The sequence below is a fragment of the Cucurbita pepo genome, chromosome LG10 (assembly GCF_002806865.2).
Source record: "Cucurbita pepo subsp. pepo cultivar mu-cu-16 chromosome LG10, ASM280686v2, whole genome shotgun sequence".
NCBI lineage: Eukaryota > Viridiplantae > Streptophyta > Magnoliopsida > Cucurbitales > Cucurbitaceae > Cucurbita > Cucurbita pepo.
This window is the reverse complement of record NC_036647.1, coordinates 8,957,860-8,977,723: the sequence shown is the minus strand read 5'-3', so window position 1 is coordinate 8,977,723 and position 19,864 is coordinate 8,957,860. Positions and strand designations below refer to the sequence as shown.

General features: G+C 37.5%; 2 protein-coding genes across 3 annotated transcripts; both read left to right on the top strand.

Annotated features, from left to right (window-relative positions):
* The first annotated feature begins 691 nt into the window (after positions 1-691).
* On the top strand, positions 692-3,693 carry LOC111804175 (EGF domain-specific O-linked N-acetylglucosamine transferase-like). 2 transcript variants are annotated; one of them, XM_023688891.1, is made up of 3 exons: positions 692-1,035; positions 1,129-1,206; positions 2,290-3,693. In XM_023688891.1, exons 1-3 carry the CDS (start codon positions 801-803, stop codon positions 3,537-3,539), a joined length of 1,563 nt encoding a protein of 520 aa, XP_023544659.1. In that variant the 5' UTR covers positions 692-800; the 3' UTR covers positions 3,540-3,693. The 2 variants fall into 2 exon arrangements, with proteins under 2 accessions (XP_023544659.1, XP_023544660.1); XM_023688892.1 differs by lacking the exon at positions 1,129-1,206 and having other exon boundaries at positions 697-894.
* Positions 3,694-9,387: 5,694 nt separating this feature from the next.
* Positions 9,388-15,558, top strand: LOC111804356 (MADS-box transcription factor 23-like). The gene is made up of 8 exons (XM_023689122.1): positions 9,388-9,677; positions 10,468-10,549; positions 10,627-10,694; positions 11,721-11,820; positions 11,897-11,938; positions 13,358-13,399; positions 13,480-13,637; positions 15,222-15,558. The coding sequence occupies exons 1-8, from the start codon at positions 9,496-9,498 to the stop codon at positions 15,292-15,294; spliced, it is 747 nt and encodes a 248-aa protein (XP_023544890.1). The 5' UTR covers positions 9,388-9,495; the 3' UTR covers positions 15,295-15,558.
* The last annotated feature ends 4,306 nt before the right edge of the window (positions 15,559-19,864 follow it).

Sequence of the window (19,864 nt, the reverse complement as noted above, 5' to 3'; positions counted from 1 at the left end):
TAAAATTTATTCAAAATATAAGTTGGGTCAAATAAGTTGGTGACCCGAGCAACCCAAATAGAGTTCATAACCATGTGCCCAATACTCTGTTTTTCCAAGCTGAGTTGTTCCGTTTTTTTAATTAATTAAAAAAATAATAATTATGTTGCAAACTCAAATATTATAAATTTTTTATAATAATCGTAAAAGTAAGACAGGGTTAGATTGCAACACTATTTTCAAGTTGGTCGGGTTAAGCCAATTAAAAAAAAAGACTCATTAATCGACCTAAAATTTAACCTAAACCCAATTTTTATAATTTGGATTGAACCGTCCTAGTTGTTAGATGAACACGACTCTCTATATGATATTGTCCACTTTGAATATAAGCTTTCATGACTTTGCTTTAGGCTTTCTCGAAAGGTCTCGCACCATGGAAGAAAGTATTCCGTTCCGACTTTCATCGTCCAACACGAGTCAAGCTGGTGGTGATGTTCTTGAACAGCAAAATACAGCCTTATTTGACGCCTCCATTTTTGCCTTTTTCTTTCGTTGCTCTTTCCCTGCGGCTACGAACCCCAGAAAACACCTGTCTCTCTCTCTCTCTCTCTTGTTTCTCTCTCTTATTTCTCTCTCTTGTTTCTCTCTCTTATTTCTCTCTCTTGTTTCTCTCTCTTGTTTCTCTCTCCTCCTCTATAATAACAGAGACAGACCCATTTGTTTTTCCGCAGTGCTTTTCTCTCTCTGTCTCTCTCTCTTCTTTCTCTCTCCTAAAAAGCTGTAAAAGACCAGAAAAAGTGACAGCTTGATTGGTTGGGAATATGGTTCATGGGTATGTGCGATATCAGGCATGGAAAAAAGGGGTGAATTTGGGAAGAACCCATTATGAAGAAGATGAAGATGATGAAGTAGAGGGTATGGGGTGTGAGGAGTTTTATTACTCTGTTTCTGTGTCTGCTTACAAGAGAACAAGGATCAAGTTTTTGGTTCTTGTTTTCCTGTCGTTTCTTTGTTGTTCCTTCATTTTTGCTCCCCTGTTCTTCTTCTCTCGTTTCTGTAAGTTCTTCTTCTTCTTCTTCTTCTTCTTCTTTTTGTTTTGTTTTGGTTTGGTTTCTCTGTTTTGGGATTGATGGGGGTTTTTGTTTGCAGATTGTTTTGGGGTTGAAAATGGTGAGCTCTTTGCTGATAAGGAGGTTTTGGCTCCTCTGTGTTCTTCTGTTTCTAATGGTATTTTTGTTTTATCTCTCTCTCTCTCTCTTTCTTTAATGGTGTTTAGATTAAGCTCTGTTTGTCTCTCTGTCTCTGTTTTTCGAACTATTTCTTTAATGGTGTTTAGATTAATCTCTGTTTCGGTGTTTAGATTAATCTCTGTTTCTCTCTGCCTCTCTCTCCCTGTCTTCTCTGTTTCTCTCCGCCTCTCTCTCTCTCTGTTTCTCTCCGCCTCTCTGTCTCTCTCTCTCTCTCTCTCTCTCTCTGTTTTGTTTTCCGAGACAATGGGTTAGTCCATGGGCGAGACAAGTATAAACTATCTTGCTCTCAATTCNCTCTCTCCCTCTCCTTCTCACTGTTTCTCTCTGCCTCTCTCTCCCTCTCTCTCTGTCTCCCTCTCCTTCTCTCCGCCTCTCTCTCCCTCTCCTTCTCTCTGCCTCTCTCCCTCTCTCTCTCTATCTCTCTCTCTCTGTTTTTCAAAGTTTTCCTTCATGGTTATCAGACTAATCTCTCTCTCTCTCTCTCTCTGTTTTTGTTTTTTCTTTTTTGCTATCTCTGTCTCTCTGTCTCTCTGTCTCTGTTTTTCAAAGTTTTCATTTCATGGTTATCAGATTAGTCTCTTTTTCTTTCTCTGTTTATCATTGAATTTCCCAAATGAAATTATCTCTCTTTCACAAAACAAAAAATAAAGAAAGAAGAAGGAAGAAGGAAGAAGAAATCAGCTCTCTCTCTCTCTCTCTCTCTCTCTCTATATATATATATATATATGTTTTTTTTTTAAGTTTTCCTTCATCCCAGGTTTCATGTCGGCGTTATTCAAAACATTTCTTTTATAGAGATTGAGAAAAAAGTGGAATTTCCCACTAAAGTCTGATCTGTTTTTAACTTTCTTCTTTTGAAAAAAGAAAAAAAAAAAAAAAAAAACATGGAGAAAGACCATAAATGTTTCATTAAAATATACAAAATCCCCTGTTTTACTTGCTCCTTCCAATCGTAGCTTCTCAATTTGTTTTTGTCGGAATTATTTTTAATTGATTCATATGAATTTGTTAGCAGAAATTCATGTTTTCTTATGGGATTTTGTTTTGTTGTCTTTGTTAGGAACCATATGTTGTGACAGAAACAGCATCCGTTCTGATATCTGTACTATGAAAGGAGATATTAGAACACATTCCTCTTCCTCATCAATCTTCCTCTACACCTCACCCGATTCCCCGATCAACAATGACAAAGACGACGTGATCCAAGTCGAAAAAATCAAGCCATACACAAGAAAATGGGAGAAAAACACGATGGATACGATCGATGAATTGGAGCTCATCGTCAAACGGAGCAATGCTAGCGATTATCACCACCGGTGTGACGTCCGACACGACGTCCCGGCTGTGTTTTTCTCGACCGGAGGCTACACGGGCAATGTTTATCACGAGTTCAACGACGGGATTTTGCCGCTTTATATAACGTCGAATCACATGAAGAAGGAGGTTGTTTTTGTGATCCTTGAGTATCATAATTGGTGGTTCACAAAATATGGTGATATTCTTTCTCAGCTCTCAAATTATCCTCCAATTGACTTTAGAAATGACAATAGAACTCATTGCTTCCCACAAGCCATCGCTGGTTTGAGAATCCATGATGAGCTTACTGTGGAGTCTTCATTGATGGAAGGTAGCACGAGCATTGTCGATTTTCGTAACGTCTTGGACATGGCATACCGACCTCGAATCCAAGAGTTGATTCGACACGAGGAGGAGGAAGTGAAAGAGGAGGTGAAGATTTCTACGCCACTCAAACCGAAAAAACCAAAGTTGGTGGTTTTGTCGCGAAAGGGATCATCGAGAGAGATAACGAACGAGAATTTAATGGTGAAAATAGCTGAGAACGTCGGGTTTGAAGTGAAAGTCTTGAGACCAGATAGATCAACCGAGCTCGCTAAGATTTATAGAGAGCTCAATCAAAGTGATGTAATGGTAGGAGTTCATGGAGCTGCCATGACACACTTTCTGTTCATGAGACCTAATGCTGTTTTCATTCAAATCGTTCCATTGGGGACGGTTTGGGCAGCTGAAACCTACTACGGCGAGCCCGCGAAGAAGCTCGGTTTGAAGTATATTGGGTACGAAATTCAACCGAAGGAGAGTTCCTTATATAGCAAATACAATGAAGAAGATCCTGTACTTGTTGATCCAGATAGCATTACACAAAAAGGATGGGAATACACAAAGAAGATCTATCTCGATGGCCAAAATGTGAGATTGAATCTTGCACGGTTTCAGAAGCGACTGGATCGTGCTTATTACTATTGCATCGCACGAACCCGACACCGTACTCATGGAGTTGTTCGACATTGAGTTCAAATATTTGTTATGTAGATAAACATTTGATTATTCTTGTGGGTTTATTTTGCACATACAAATCACCCATTAGGGTTTAGCGAATCATTTACAAAGTAGATCGAGATACTGTAATTCTTTACTTGATTTGTAATAATTTAATCCATTCACGCTCGAGTTTATAACAATTTAGTTTTTGATGGTCTCGGTATTCCTTTGCATCTCCTGTGACCTTCCAAGAGTGAAGTCTATCTCCTCATACCAACACGAGTCATTCCAGCATGTTTTGTCTTCACTCACATGTACCTTTTAGACCTTGGAAAAGTAGGCCTTGGAATTTTCTTACCAAATTTCTGGCCCACGCCTAACTAAATGCATTGCGACCACATCTTAAGTTCAAATTAATGAAAACGCCATATATGTACCTTTTAGACCTGACCTCTAACTAGCGTACACTCGTGCTGTTGAAAAGTTGTAGAGGGAAAAGAGCGTGCATAATATCATAGTGTACATAATATTGTAGAGGGGAACGAACGTGTCTACTCCTGATACCATTTGTAACTACGATATTACGTACACTATGATATTATGCATGCTCTTTTCATTCTTGATACCATGAAACAATCACCTCGCAACACTCCGTCACAGTGTGACACAACAAGGTAGCTCGCTTAGGCCACAAGGCTTACGGATAGCGGAGAGTTGACATCATATCTCCCTCCACAGTACATTCAGAGTTTTTTTTTTAGTATGGTTGGAGAGGAGAACAAAACATTTCTTATAAGGGTGGGCAAATCTCTCGCTAGAAGATGTGTTTTAAAACCATGAAGCTAATAGTGATACGTAACGGGCCAAAACGGACAATATTTGTTAGCGGTGAGCTTGAGCTGTTACAAATGGTATTAGAGCCATACACCGGACGGTGTGCTAGCAAGGACGTTGAGACCTCAAAGGGGGTAGATTGTGAGATCCCACATCGGCTGTAGAGGAGAATGAAACATTCTTTGTAAGGGTGTGAAAACTTTTCCCTAGAAGACGTGTTTTAAAACCATGAGACTGACGATGATACCTAACAAGCCAAAGTGGACACTATCTTCTAGCAGCGGGCTTAAGCTATTATGAATTCGGTTTGCAAATTGGCATTTTCTTTTGTCAAGTCAATGTTACAAACTCGGAGTATAGGGTTACAACGTAGCTCTACCCTATTCTTAAAAAGATTAAAAATATTTAACGTTTGTAACGTGTTGTGACTTTTAAATGTTTGGTATTTGAATTTTATGAGATTTTAGTTATTAATATAATCTATATAATAGAAAAGTATGATTTTTAAATAATTAAAAAAAAAATAATCTGACAACCCAACCATTAGGTTGAAATGGATTGTAAACTCTCTTCGAGTTGCTTTAATTTATATTCACTGGGTTCGGGTAAACACGTATAATAATTTTTTTATTCTTCTGATGCAAAACATAGATTCCTACCGCTTATAAAATTTTTTGCATTTAATTTCTAATTAAAATCTAAATAATTACAACGACATAAAAGAAAAGGAAGATCTAAGATATAACTTATTGTGACTAACTCTTCCACTAGGGGTGTACATAGTCCGGGTTAGGTTGGGTTGAAGGATTTTTTTGACCCAACCCAATAGTTCGGGTTGGTTGAATTGGTAACCCAACCCAACCCAAAACTTTTCACAACCCGACCCATTTTCGGGTTGGGTTCAGGTTGGTTGTCAATTTTTTTTTTAAAGTTTTATTTATCCACAATTTATAATTATTTGGATACAATCTTAGACAATATATATTAAAATTTTACAAACAAACACAAATCCATCCATAATTATTCACAAAAATATAAATCAATCTATAATTATTCACGAAACACAAATCAATCTATAATTATTCACAGAAAAAAAAAATCGTCATAAAAATAAAGATCGACATTTCTTGATAATTGGTTAAGATAAGAAAAAACATGTATTTAGCGTAGAACTCAGTGTGAGTGTCTTTAGATTGACTAAAGTACAACTCTGGCAAACCCATCAATACGGAAGGATTCTTAATATATTTTTATTTTTCTCGGATCAATCCAAAGGTTTTGTCCCACGAACTCGAAACCGAACTGATTCAGTTCTGGTTCAGAAAAATGAACTCAACCCTACTCGAAATGCTAATCCAACCCAACTCTTATAGTTTGAGTTGGATTGGTTGGGATTGTCGCGTTGAATGTACACTCCTATCTTCAACAGACATGTCTAGTAAATCTACTTCAACTTTGACCTTTTATAATGGTTTTTTATATAATTTTTAATTTTTAATTTATAACATCCAAATTTCCAAAGAATTATAAGAGGAAAGTGAACCAAATAAGGGAATGTAAGAAAAAAAGGACCATTTTTTAGGTCCATAATAGGAATTTCTAGTCATTGCTGGCAAGTTGACTCACACCAACCTGCCAATGCTATGTTTGGTTTACTACCAAATGGACTAAATAACCTAAAAAGGCTTGAATTTGGTAATATCTTAGTTATATCGTTTTTTTTTCTCGTTTTCTCGAAAGGAATAGAGGTGTTCGTATGACCTGTTAATCTAATCAATTTGGACTATTCAATCCAACCCCAGTTATCAAAGTTGAGCTGAGTTAGATTTTCTTTTTCGGTTTCGGTTTGGTTGAATTTTTGGAAAACCATAAATTCGATTTGGTTTTGTAACAAATCAAACTCACCGCTAGTAGATATTGTTCACATTAGCTCGTTATGTATCGTCGTCAACCTCACAGTTTTAAAACGTATTACTAAGGAGAGATTTCCACACCCATATAAGAAATGTTTCGTTCCTCTCTCCAACCAATGTGAGATCTCACAATCCAACCCTTTGGGGCATCGTTCTCCTCTCTAACTGAGGTGAGATCTCACCATTTGTGGGTTCCTATTTTTTTTTTTTTTGTTGGGACCCTACCAACCCAAAAATATAGTTACAACTCAACCCAACCCTACCATGCTTGTAAAAAGATTAAAAATATTTAACGTTTGTAACCGATGTTAGTGATGCATTATGACCTGTAAATTTGTTTATATTTACTAATGTAATATGTACTATAGATAGATAATTAAAGACAATCCAATGCAACCTAACTCAATCCAACTGGAAAAATTTCGGTTAAGTTAGGTTGTAAACTTTATTTAGGTTCTACCGTCACCAATCCAATCAAACCTAACTTATGTTGTGAAAAAAAAAGTATATTTTAGGTTTCTAATCTCACCCACAACGACGTTGATCTAAAAAATAACAATAATTAAAAAAAATTTATTTCCAATTTGAGCATAACTCAATGTTAAGACGTCTGAACAAAATGAACTTGTTTTTTTAGTTTTAACTTTTACTACCCAACACAAAGTTTCTAAGGTTCGCATTAAGTCTAACACATGAACCATTGTAAAATTCAGAGAATTAGATTTGCAGGAGCTTGAACTTGAAATTGATGTCATGGTCTCACATAGGTTGACTTGAATATCAGATAAAATCAAACTTTTATTAAGGATAAAATTGTGACACCAGCCTTAAGCTAATCATGTAAGTGACATTACTCTTAGATATTTAATGATGAATGATGGTGCATGCCTCGTGGCTCATGTGCACCATATTATTTATGTTATGTGATTGTATTCTATGTAATGATATATGATGCTATGATATGCATGCATGTGATATCCATTACATCATGTTGTAAATGAGATGAAATATTGTGTACGTCATGTTATGTATTGCCATGTAAAACTATGTGATAGATTATGTGATGACTGAAATGTATACATGATGCATATATGTACTATGTCATGGATGAAAGGAAAAGGTGAATGATGTTAATGTTATGCTATGTATGTCATGTGCATTGGGATACTTTCTCGTTATGTTATGCTAGTATGGACATTTCCTTTTTTGTGGGCGTCGGGTGACACATTAGTGCGTTGTGCCCAACTAAGTCAGACCTAAAGGGTAAGTATATGATCCCGCCTGGTGGGTCCATATGCTACATGGGCCATGTCTGGGGAAGTATCATACATCCAACCTACCTGAATCTGGAGAGAGCCTAAGGTCATGTAACTGTTATATAGGATAGGTCCCACCATTATACGTGTGTGATTACATTACTAACTCCAACAGTGAGCTGACTTACTGAGTATTTCTTAAAATACTCAAGCTACGTGCTACCCTTATATTTTTCAGATAAAGGTAAAGTTCCCCTAGAAGGGCCATGGAAGTTAAGATAGGGCACTAGTATGCACTTAGTAGTTGATAGAACTTTATTTTTTTGTTTTTTTTTTCTTTGTTCGAGACTGTGTTATTTCTATTTTCTTGTTTTAAATTAAATGTGTAATTCCATAGCTTCATTTGTAATATTTTATTTCAAGTTCCTTATACGTTAAATTAGACATGCATGTTGTGTTGTGACGTCTCTAATTTAGATAAAAAATTTTTTTTAGGAGAATTACAGTAAGACGTAACAACCCAATTGATTAAAATACATATCATCGGTTAAAAGGTCAAAAGTTTGATCGCTCATACGTATTCGATTTGAAAGAACAATAATAACAAAAGAAAAAGAATTGTTCTTATAGATTTGAGTATATCTAGACGTGTAAGACATAACACGTTTGTCTAAATTTTATTTCTAATTTGAACGTAGCTCAATGTTAACACGTTTGAACTAAATAGTCTGTTCTTACAAATCTAAGCAGGACCCAATTGATTAAAAAGTTAAGGGTTCAATCGTTCAGTCACATATGTTGTTACCGATTAAAAAAAATCTTATTCTTACCGACATGAGTTTATATATATAAATGTTTAAGACATTACACTAAATTTTATTTCCAATTTGAACATAGCTCAATGTTAACACGTTTGAACTAAATACACTTGTTCTTACAAATCTAAGCACGACCCAATTGATTAAAATGTTAAAGGTTCGATTAAAATTATAAAAAAAAATTTATTCTTACCGACATGTATATATATATATATATATATATATATATATTTAAGACATTACACAGTTTGTTTAAATTTTATTTCCAATTTGAATATAACTCAATGTTAACATGTTGGAACAAAATAGACTTGTTCTTACAAATCTAAGCACGACTCAATTGATTAAAAGATTAAAGGTTGGATCGTGATTAAAAAAAAATCTTATTCTTACCGACATGAGTTTATATATATAAATGTTTAAAACATTATACTAAATTTTATTTCCAATTTGAACATAGCTCAACGTTAACACGTTTGAACTAAATACACTTGTTCTTACAAATCTAAGCACGACCCAATTGATTAAAAGGTTAAAGGTTCGATCGTAATTAAAAAAAAAAATTATTCTTACCGACATGTATATATATATATATATGTTTAAGACATTACACGTTTGTTTAAATTTTATTTCCAATTTGAATATAACTTAATGTTAACATGTTTGAACAAAATAGACTTGTTCTTACAAATCTAAGCACGACTCAATTGATTAAAAGATTAAAGGTTGGATCGTGATTAAAAAAAAATTCTTATTTTTACCGACATGTGTGTATATATATATATATAGATGTTTAAGACATTACGGGTTTGTGTTAAAAGTCAAAAGTTTGAATCGGGAGAAAAAAAAAAGTAAAAAAAAAAAAAAAAAATTTAAAAAGATCCCTCCAAACGCGGCCAAAGAAACCAGCGAGTTGATGCCAATATTGGATAAATTCTACGTATAGAAATAGCAATCGGCACCCCTTTATGTTTGCATACTAATTTTAGTGGAACTTACCTTTCATGGACTCCAAAGAAAATAAGAAAAACCCAAATTTCCAAATTCATTTTCAAGCTTCCAACACCAACGCCCTTTCTTTTTTAACCAATTATTCCCTCTTTTCCCAAATCAAATTTCATTGCCGTTTGCCGCAACAACATCATAGAAAACACCAAAATCCGACATGGGAAGAGGCAGAGTAGAGATCAAGAAGATTGAGAATATCAACAGCCGACAAGTTACATTCTCAAAACGCCGAAATGGGTTGATGAAAAAGGCCAAAGAATTGTCGGTTCTTTGTGATGCTGAGGTCGCCATTGTTGTCTTCTCCAGCACTGGAAGACTTTATGAATTCTCCAGTACTAGGTACAAGAACAATCAAACATTTATGTTTCTGGGTTTTACTGGATTTGTCTCTTCAGATTTTTGTTCTTCATTATGTTCTTAAAGGGTTTTGAGTGTTTGATTATTTACCCATGTAAATTAATCACTGAATAGTAGAAACTTTTTGGGATTTTAACGATATGGGAGTTCGAAGATTGTTGGAAGAGAGTCCCGCATTGGCTAGGGAATGATCATGGGTTTATAAGTGAGGAATACTATCTCCATTGGTATGAGGCCTTTCCGAGAAGCCCAAGGCAAACCCACGAGAGTTTATGCTCAAAGTGGACAATATCATACCATTGTGGAGGTTCGTGATTTCTAAAATGGTATTAGAGTCATGCCTTAAACTTAGCCAATTGTCGAACAAAGAAGTTGTGAGCCTCGAAGAAGTAGTCAAAAGTGACTCAAGTGTTGAACAAAGGGTGTACTTTGTTCAAGGACTCCAGAGAAAGGAGTCGAGCCTCGATTAAGGGGAGGCTGTTCGAGAGCTCCATAGGAATACTATCTCCGTTGGTATGAGGGCTTTTTGGAGAATCGCTATCTTAAAGAATAGAAGGGTTTTATTATTCAATCTTTTGGTCTTTAGTGAGCGTTCTTTTCTCAGTGATGAACCACACAAAGGTAAGATTTGGTCCTTTGTTATTGGAGACATGTTCTTTTAAATGTGGGGCTGTCTTGTCTCTCTGTCTTCCTGTCTTCTTGGAATGAGAAACATGTTTTGTTTTCCTCACTTCGAAAATTATTAACTGTTCTTTCTCTTTATGTTTTAAAGCATGGAACATACACTTTCAAGGTACAGAGGACAGGGCATGGAGTTGGATTTTCCAAGAGAGACTTTGGACCATCCAACACAAGTAAAATGCGTTACATTCATGGCCTATGTTTTCTTCTCTTTGTCTTTTTTATGCTGAAATTCTCTGTTGAAAAATAGCTGCCACCATCGGATTCTGATGCGAAGTCATCCGAAGACGAGTTCGTAAAGCTGAAGTTAACGTACATGTAAGTTGACAGTTTTCTTGTTTGTTTATCAGCTATTCTTCTCGAGGGACCTCGCATAAGAGTTCTTAGTTGATATACTGAAATGAAAGAGTCTCTTAAGTTATGTGAGATCCCACGTCGGTTGGAGAGAAGAATGAAGCATTTCTTATAAGGGTGTGGAAACCTCTCCCTAATAGGCGCGTTTTAAAACCGTGAGGCTGACGACGATACGTAATAGGCCAAAGTGGACAATATCTGTTAGTGGTGGGTTTGGGCTGTTACAAATGGTATCAGAGTCATACATCGGGCAGTGTGCCAATGAGAACGCTGGGCCACCAAGGGGAGTGGACTGTGAGATCCCACATCGGTTGGAGAGGAGAATAAAACATTCCTTATAAGGTTGTGGAAACCTCTCCCTAACGACGCGTTTTAAAACCGTGAGGCTGACGGCGATACATAACGGGCCAAAGTGGACAATATCTGTTAGCGGTGGGTTTGAGCTGTTACAAATGGTATCAGAGCCATACATCGCAGCGAGAACGTTGGGCCACTAATGGGGTGGATTTTGAGATCCCACATCAGTTAGAGAGGAAAATGAAACATTTCTTATAAGGCTGTGGAAACCTCTCCCTAACAAACGCATTTTAAAACTGTGAGGCTAACGACGATACGTAACGGGCCAAAGCGGACAAATATCTGTTAGCGGTGGGTTTGAGCTGTTACAAATAGTATCAGAGCCATACATCGGGTAGTATGTCAATGACAACATTGGGCTACCAAGAGGGGTGGATTGTGAGATCCCACATCAGTTGGAGAGGAGAACAAAACATTCCTTATAAGGGTGTGGAAACCTCTCCCTAACAAACACGTTTTAAAACCGTGAGACTGACGGCGATACGTAACAAGCCAAAGTGAACAATGTCTTTTAGCGGTGGGTTCGGGCTATTACAAGCTATGTCCGTTCATTTTACCAATTTATTTGCTTAACAATCTAGAATATGACTTAAAAAGGCTATTATGTGGCTTCCCATTTCCTGGATTTTATAGGCAGATGAGAGGGCAAGAACTGGATAGTTTGAGCTTTAGAGAGCTACAAAACTTAGAAAATCAATTGCGGGAAGGGATCGTATCGATCAAAGACAAGAAGGTACCTTGCAAATAGACATGTTCATTTAAGTACACTTGTATGCTTGCCTTGGCTGAGACATGTTTTGCTTTCCTAGGAGTCATTGCTTTTGGAGCAGCTCCAAAGGTGTAGGTCGCAGGTAACTTAGTTATCCCTTTTTTCAAATTTTCTTTTTGTTATATGTTTCTTAGAATCCAAAGAAGTTGAATTATCACAAGTAAGCTATTGAAGATTTTGGTTTGGAAGTCGAGTTTGTGACTTGTTTTTATAGGAACTTTATTACTGTGAGATCTCACGTCGGTTGGAGAGGGAAACGAAGCATTCTATGTATGGGTGTGGAAACCTCTCTCTAGTAGACGCGTTTTAAAATGTGAGGTTGACGGCGATACGTAACGGGCGGAAGCGGACAATATCTGCTAGCTGTGGGTTTGGGCTGTTACAAATGGTATCAGAGTCAGACACCGAGCGATGTGCTAGTGAGGACACTAGGCCCCCAAGAGGAGTGGATTGTGAGATCCCACATTAGTTGGAGAGGGGAACGAAGCATTCCTTATAAAGGTGTGGAAATCTCTCCCTAGTAGATGCGTTTTAAAACTGTGAGGCTAATGACGATACGTAATGAACCAAAACGGATAATATCTGCTAGCGGTGGGTTTTGGCTGTTACAAATGGTATCAGAGTCAGACACTGAACGATGTGCCAGCGAGGACGCTAGGCCCTCAAGAGGAGTGGATTGTGAGATCCCACATTGGTTGGAGAGGGGAACGAAGCATTCCTTATAAGGGTGTGGAAACCTCTCTCTAACAGACACGTTTTAAAATTGTGAGGCTGACGGCGATACGAAATGGGATAACGGACAATATCTACTTGGGTTTGGGCTGTTACAAATGGTATCAGAGCTAGACACCAGGCGATGTGCCAACGAGGACGCTAGGCCTCAAGGGGGGTGGATTGTGAGATCTCACATTGCTTAGAGAGGGGAATGAAGCATTTCTTTTAAGGGTGTGGAAACCTCTCCTTCGTAGACGTGTTTTAAAACCGTGAGGTTGAGGACGATACATAACAGGCCAAAATGGACAATATCTGCTAGCGGTGTGTTTGGGCTGTTACAAATGGTATTAAAGCCAGACACTGAGCGATGTGCTAGCGAGGACGCTAAGCCCCCAAGGGGAGTGGATTGTGAGATCCCACATTGGTTGGAGAGGGGAACGAAGCATTCCTTATAAGGGTGTGGAAACCTCTCCCCAACAGACGCGTGTTAAAATTGTGAGGCTGACGGTGATACGAAACGGGATAAAGCGTACAATATCTACTAGCTGTGGGCTTGGGCTATTACCTACTATGATGTATGGAACGATGGGAAGTAGCTCGATAATGCCGAATAAAACGGTAGTGGGACAATTTGTAAGTTTATATAGACTGATGGATGAACTGAAATGCTTGTTGCATTACACTTGTATGAACATGTATGAACACAATCTTATAAGTTACTAACTTTCTCTCTTGATCTTAGTGATTGATTACTAACTATTTCCTATCTGATTTTGTTCATTCTTAGGGGGAAGTAGTCATTTCCGAGAACGAGACACTGCGAAAACAGGCTAGTTTTCGGCTCGTAGTTTAACTTCGATTTCCGAGATTGAACGAATGACACTAATGTTTTATATTTATCTTCCTTAGCTTGAGGAGTTTCAGCAGAGAAATAATACACCACTTTTGGAGTCGAGCCCGCTTCAGAGATCGTACTTTTCGGATTCGAAAACCGCTTCTACCAACGAGACTGAGGCCGAGACTGAGGCCGAGGAAAATGACTGCTCGGAAATTTCCTTGCATCTGGGGTAAGCTTTAAATTTCTTACTCTATTCTATCTAGTTTGCATCTGGGGTAAGCTTTAGATTAATGATTCCATCTAATACTTGTGTATTTGCACCGAAACAAACCGATGAAAAGACGAAACGAAAGGTTAAAACACATTTGATTTAGTCCCGATACCTTCAATTTCGTAACGGTTTAGCTCCCAAGCCTTAGTATATAGCAACGTAAGCTACATACAATTTAGTTAATATTAGATTTAGTATCGTTGAGGTTTACTGTCATAGCTCAAGCCCTGCCAGCAGATACTGTCCTCTTTTGGCTTTACCTTTTGGTCTCCCCCTCAATGTTTTAAAACGTGTCTGTTAGAGAGAGGTTTTTCCACACTCTTATAAGGAATGCTTTGTTTCCCTCTCCAACTGGTGTGGGATCTCACAAATTTACCGGGGGCCCAGCATCCTCGTTGGCACACCGCCCGGTGTCTGGCTCTGATACTATTTGTAACAGCCCAAGCCCACTGTTAGCCGATATTATCCTCGTTGGGCTTTCCCTTTTGGGCTTTCTCTCAATGTTTTAAAACGTGTCTGTTAGGGAGAGGTTTTTTCACACCCTTATAAGGAATGCATTGTTCCCCTCTCCAACTGTTGTGGGATCTCACAAATTCACCGGGGGCCAGCATCCTCGTTGGCACACCGCCCGGTGTCTGGCTCTGATACTATTTGTAACAGCCCAAGCCCATTGTTAGAGATATTGTCCTCTTTGGGCTTTTGCTTTTGGGCTTCCTCTCAATGTTTTAAAACGCGTCTGTTAGGCAGAGGTTTCCACACCCTTATAAGGAATGCTTTGTACCCTTTTTCAACCGATGTGAGATCTCACAATCCACCCCCTTAGGGGCCAGCGTTCTTGTTGGCACACCACCTGGTGCCTGACTCTGATACCATTTCTAACAGTCCAAGCCCACCGCTAGCAGATACTGTCCTGTCTGGGCTTTCTCATCTGGGCTTCCCCTCAATGTTTTAAAACACGTCTGTTAGGGAGAGGTTTCCAACACTCTTATAAGTAATACTTTGTTCCCCTCTCCAACCGACGTGGGATCTCACATTTACTGGGAAGTTTTAGGGTTTAGGGTTATGTATAGATAGATAAACGTAAATGACTTAGAAACCAAATATGTTAAAAACGATAAAGAACATGGTTTTAGAAAGTTTGTGCTTCTAAATTCTCGAGTTAGCGAAACTTGTGTAATATATGTTTGGATCATATAAAGGAATATGTTTTAGAAACTTAGGTTCGTGTGCCTAAATTGTCGGTTCATGATTTCTCTTCTCGAGTTTATGTAACGTCGGTTTGTTAGTCCAAGGCGCTCTTGAGCTAAATGCACCTTAAATATGTCATATAGTCTATAGGACTAACGAGCCATGGCTTAAGAAAAGTAAACCTATGTATAGAACGTAGACTCGACTTCTTAACTCCATATTATAAGAGCCTAACTCGTGAGCCGAACACTCTTCTAAATCTTTTCGTTAAGTCATTTATTCGCAAATCTCGTCTAATGGGAACTTTTTATTCCAAACTTATGGTTAAGTCACATAATCGAAGATTTTCCTTAGGTTGTCGTTGGATGGTCGACAAAACAGGAAACGATCGGTTGAAGGCACGAGCAATGACACAGCAGGCAGCTAAGTAGACATGGAAGGAGACGCGATTTTCGCAATGATGAACTCTCTCCCATCATTTTGGTCTGTAACCGACTCGGTTCCTGTTCGGGTTTTGCTTTCGGCGTTCTTGTTCATCGGGATCGGAGAGGTAGAGCCTTACTACATTGAATTGTCCACAGTCACCACAGTTTATATTGATCTGAGAAACTTGTTACTTTCAATGAAAATTGTTACAGCTATTGTAATCAATATCTGAGCAGTGATTTTTCTTCCCTTTATTTTTGATTCTTTTGGCTTGTACATGAACAATTTTTGGTACATCAAGATGGGAAATGAAGGCTACAGATTAGACCATGTATTGGATGTGTCGGGTCGATGTTGCGTCGTCGATAATGTTGATTAGGTTTGTAATCGGGAATTTCTTAAAGTTTAAGGATCAAATAAATATAATCGTTAGATGTTCGTGTATAAGTTGATGGTAACGTGTTACTTCCCGTTGTTAAGCACAGAATGGGAGGGTCTTGAAAATAAACAACACGTTTAAGTGAATTGACAAAGCTTTGACGTGACAAAAATTCACTTACAAATACCCATTTGAATCTCGCAGGTTTGACGTCTTTAGAGGTATAAATTATCGGTCCAAAAATTGCACGTTATGTTTCGTTGAACTTAAGTTAATCCTTAATGCAAATGTGTTTTCATAGCGTGTATGTAACGGCCAAAGTTCACCGCTAGTAGATATTATCCGCTTCGGCCTATTACACATTGTTGTCAGCCTTATGGTTTTAACCACGTCTACTAGAGAGAGGTTTCCACATCGAATGGTTCGTTTCCCTCTCCAACCGATGTGGGATCTCACAATTCACCCCCCTTGGGACTCAGCGTCCTCGCTATTGTAATGCCCCAAGTCCACCACTAGTAGATATTATCCACTTCAGCTCGTTACGTATCACCATCAGCCTCACGGTTTTAAAACGCATTTACTAGGGAGAGATTTATATTTCCCATGCAAATCGTTTTCCTGTAACTATTCAATATCCTTACGAAAAATTACGGGCGAATCCATTTTGAATTTGATAAATGCATTGCTTGTGAAGTATGTGTTCGTGTATGTCCTATAGATCTCCCTGTTGTTGATTGGAAATTGGAAATGAATATTCGAAAGATACGATTGCTTAATTACAGTATTGATTTTGAGATCTGAATGTTTCGTTCCCCTCTCCAATTGATGTGAGATCTTAAGAATGAAATCTCACATCGGTTGAAGAGAGGAACAAAACATTTTTTACAAGAGTGTGGAAATGGAAATTTCTCCCTAGTAAACGCGTTTTAAAACCGTGAGGCTGACTGGCAAAAGCGGACAATATTGACTAGCAATGAAGTTAGGTTGTTACATTAACAGACTAAGAACGTTGTCTAATAACATTCTAAAAGTCAAATAAAATTTATTATATGTAATCTCCAATAAATGTGTACACGTGTCAATTATCGTTTGAACAATATAGGTTCGTGTTGGTATCTAGATTTAGTATTAATTACCCAAGTGATGAAGACACATTTTTTATAACATGAAATTAACGTGTAATTAACTATGGTAATTTGTTTTAAAATTACTCTTTTAACTTGAAGAAAAAAAAAAAAAAAACTTGAATTTTTAAAAGTTTTATTAATACCCATAATTTTGTTTATAAAAGAAAACACGTTTAAAAATTTTTAAAAATTCAAAAATACTTTTACCGTTAATATCACATTTAAAAAATACTCATAAAATTTTTAAATTAACATTAAAATAATCAATGTTGATAGACTGTTTTCGTCTCTATATTGATCGAGGTGAGTATTTTTTAAATATAGTACTAACAGTAAATATATTTTTAAATTTATTAAAAAAAAGTTGAAGGCATCACTATGCGCCTTCTAAGAAAAAATCGAAATTAATTCAAAAACTAGCACGAGACGTAGAAACAAAAATACTGTTAGCTAGGACTATTGGACACCCCGCATGAGGGCGTAAAGTACTTGTCTGCTCTTTAGAAGAGAGTGAAAGAGACAGAAGAGCCAATGGAACACAATCTTATGCATGTTGAGATCTAGGTAAATCATAGAACATCTAGAAACACTATCATTGACTCTGAAGCCACCCACTGCTTCATGACAGAGATTGAAGCAAAACGTTTGAATATTCTTTAACATCAAAACGCAAGAAAGATGAAGGTTGTCAATTCAACAGCTTTACCTGTCTTAGAAGTTGCAAAGAGAACTCCCATCAAGATGGGGACTTGGATTGGACGAACCGACTTTGTGATAGTCAAGATGGACAACTTCGACATCGTGTTAGGGATGGACTTCCTACTAGAATACAAAGTCATTCCCATGCCCCTAGCAAAAAGTTTGTAGTAACAAAGTCAAACCCAGCAATTATCTAGACAAACAGCCGCCAACCAGGAGGGGTGAAAATGATGTCAACACTGCAGTTGAGAAAGGATCTAAGTCATGATGAATCTACGCTAGCTGCCATTATCGTATTGGAAGAGGGAAGTTCAAACGAGCCAACCCCAACAAAAGCCTCGCGATTAATTCAGAAACACCGCAACACGAGATAAGAAAGTTAGACAAAATATTTATCTCCACCTAGGCAGATAAATAGCGAGGTTGATGTTATATCAGGGGCAAAATCGCCTGCCATGAATGAATGTCATACGATTCAACTCGAGCTAGTTGAATTCTAAAAGCAGCTAAATGACTTACTAACATTTGGGTTCATTAGACCCAGAAATATTATGGTTAGTGATCACCCAAGGGCTGGGAGAGACACCAAGCCAACACCTCCACAGAAGAAGGGAGACAAAGATAAACCTCTAAAACAACACATGGTCGCATAGACGTACCATCTAGACAAAGGAAAAGAAGGGTCGGTTAGAAGCGTCGACCACGATATTTTCAAGGAGGGAGAGTTCTGATCAAATTGAGGTCAGATCAACTTTGAGATCAAAGCAACAAGAGTCAAAGAGTTGTGCGAAAATACTATGGACTAGTCGAAGTTATCCACAAGATCAAGAAGACATCATATAGGATCCAATTGCTCCCATGGATGCGGACTAGTCGTGTTGTCCACGTTAGAAACATGAAACGTTACTCTCCCGACCTAAAAGACGTCAAGCACAAAGAGGCGACATGACCTCACACAAGGTAGAAAAATCTCCAAGCAAAGGAATCAAGAGAAACTTCAACTGAGAGGACGCCAAGAGTCAACGAACCAAGAAGTAGTTTTCAACAGTTTCTTACAGATTGGAAGAGACTCCACAACACTAAAATCAGTTGTTAGCCTCAATCTACAACACTGAGTTGTAAAGAGTTGGTTGACAGAGACGTCAACCAATTGAGTGGGGTAGGATGTCATGGTTATGCTTGTGCAAGGCATGTTGCCTATGGCTAAATAGTAGATGTCCCGATCTTGCTTGTCCAAGACGTGTTGTCCGTGGTTGCATGCTCATTCCAAGCCCCTTTTACATGCTTTCATCCTAGATTAGACATTTACCATCTCACGTTGGGTTAATACGAAGGTGTATGACCATTCACATAAACCATTTCTACACCCGCTAAGGCAATAATGCCCCAATATGTATTATAGGAGGATATGACTAGTTGTCTCTATTTCCTACCCTGAGTTATATATTATTTAAGTCGTAGTTTTTCTTTATTTGCTTATAGTCATATAACGTTACTTTCTTCGATTCTTCAAATCGATTTCAAATGTAATTCCTCGCTCACGTTTTCTAAACTTTTTCTCGCAATGTGACTCGAGGCTCGAACAAACATTCGAATTTCTCTCGATTGACTTGTTTGCTTGGTTAGAACAAGTGTCACACAATCGTCGTCCCGCTATCACAAAAGTGCGATTGTGACACTCAAAGTGAAGTTCATCACTTGTCAAGCGTACCGTAAGAATGAATATGTGAAATCTCATATCGAATAGAGAGATGAACGAAACATACCTTGTAAGAGTTCTTTATAAGGGTGTGAAAATGTCTCTCAAGTAGACGCGTTTTAAAATTGCATTTTAAAATTCGGACTCTCTCCCTAAAATTAAATAATCAAATCGATGATGAGTGAATTTGCTTATTCCTAACAATAGGTTTGTTGATTCCATGAAGTCGAGCTTACAAACAATTCATTATCTATTCTATACTATACACTAACCTTCATAAATCAAACACATTGCACAAACTCATTTTCTCTGTACCTGCTTCTTTAGATAACCAAAACACAAATTACATAAACTCAATCTTATCCGATCTATACTTGTTTAAATCACGAAACGAAACAAATACACTCCTAACCATTCATAGAATGATTTTCGACTTGATTTGATACAAAATTAAAAGTTTAAGAATTCATCAACATGGAAGAATTAAAGACACAAATATGCTTTGACTAAACTTATAATTTAGTTCTTTTTTATTTTTATGTACGAAAACCCGAACTTTCTCAAGAATATAAAGACGTACAGAAATAAAACCTACCAAAGACGCTTTAAAACTTTACTTATCCATCCCTACAGCACTATACTCATTATTCTCCTCCGAAAAAAATCT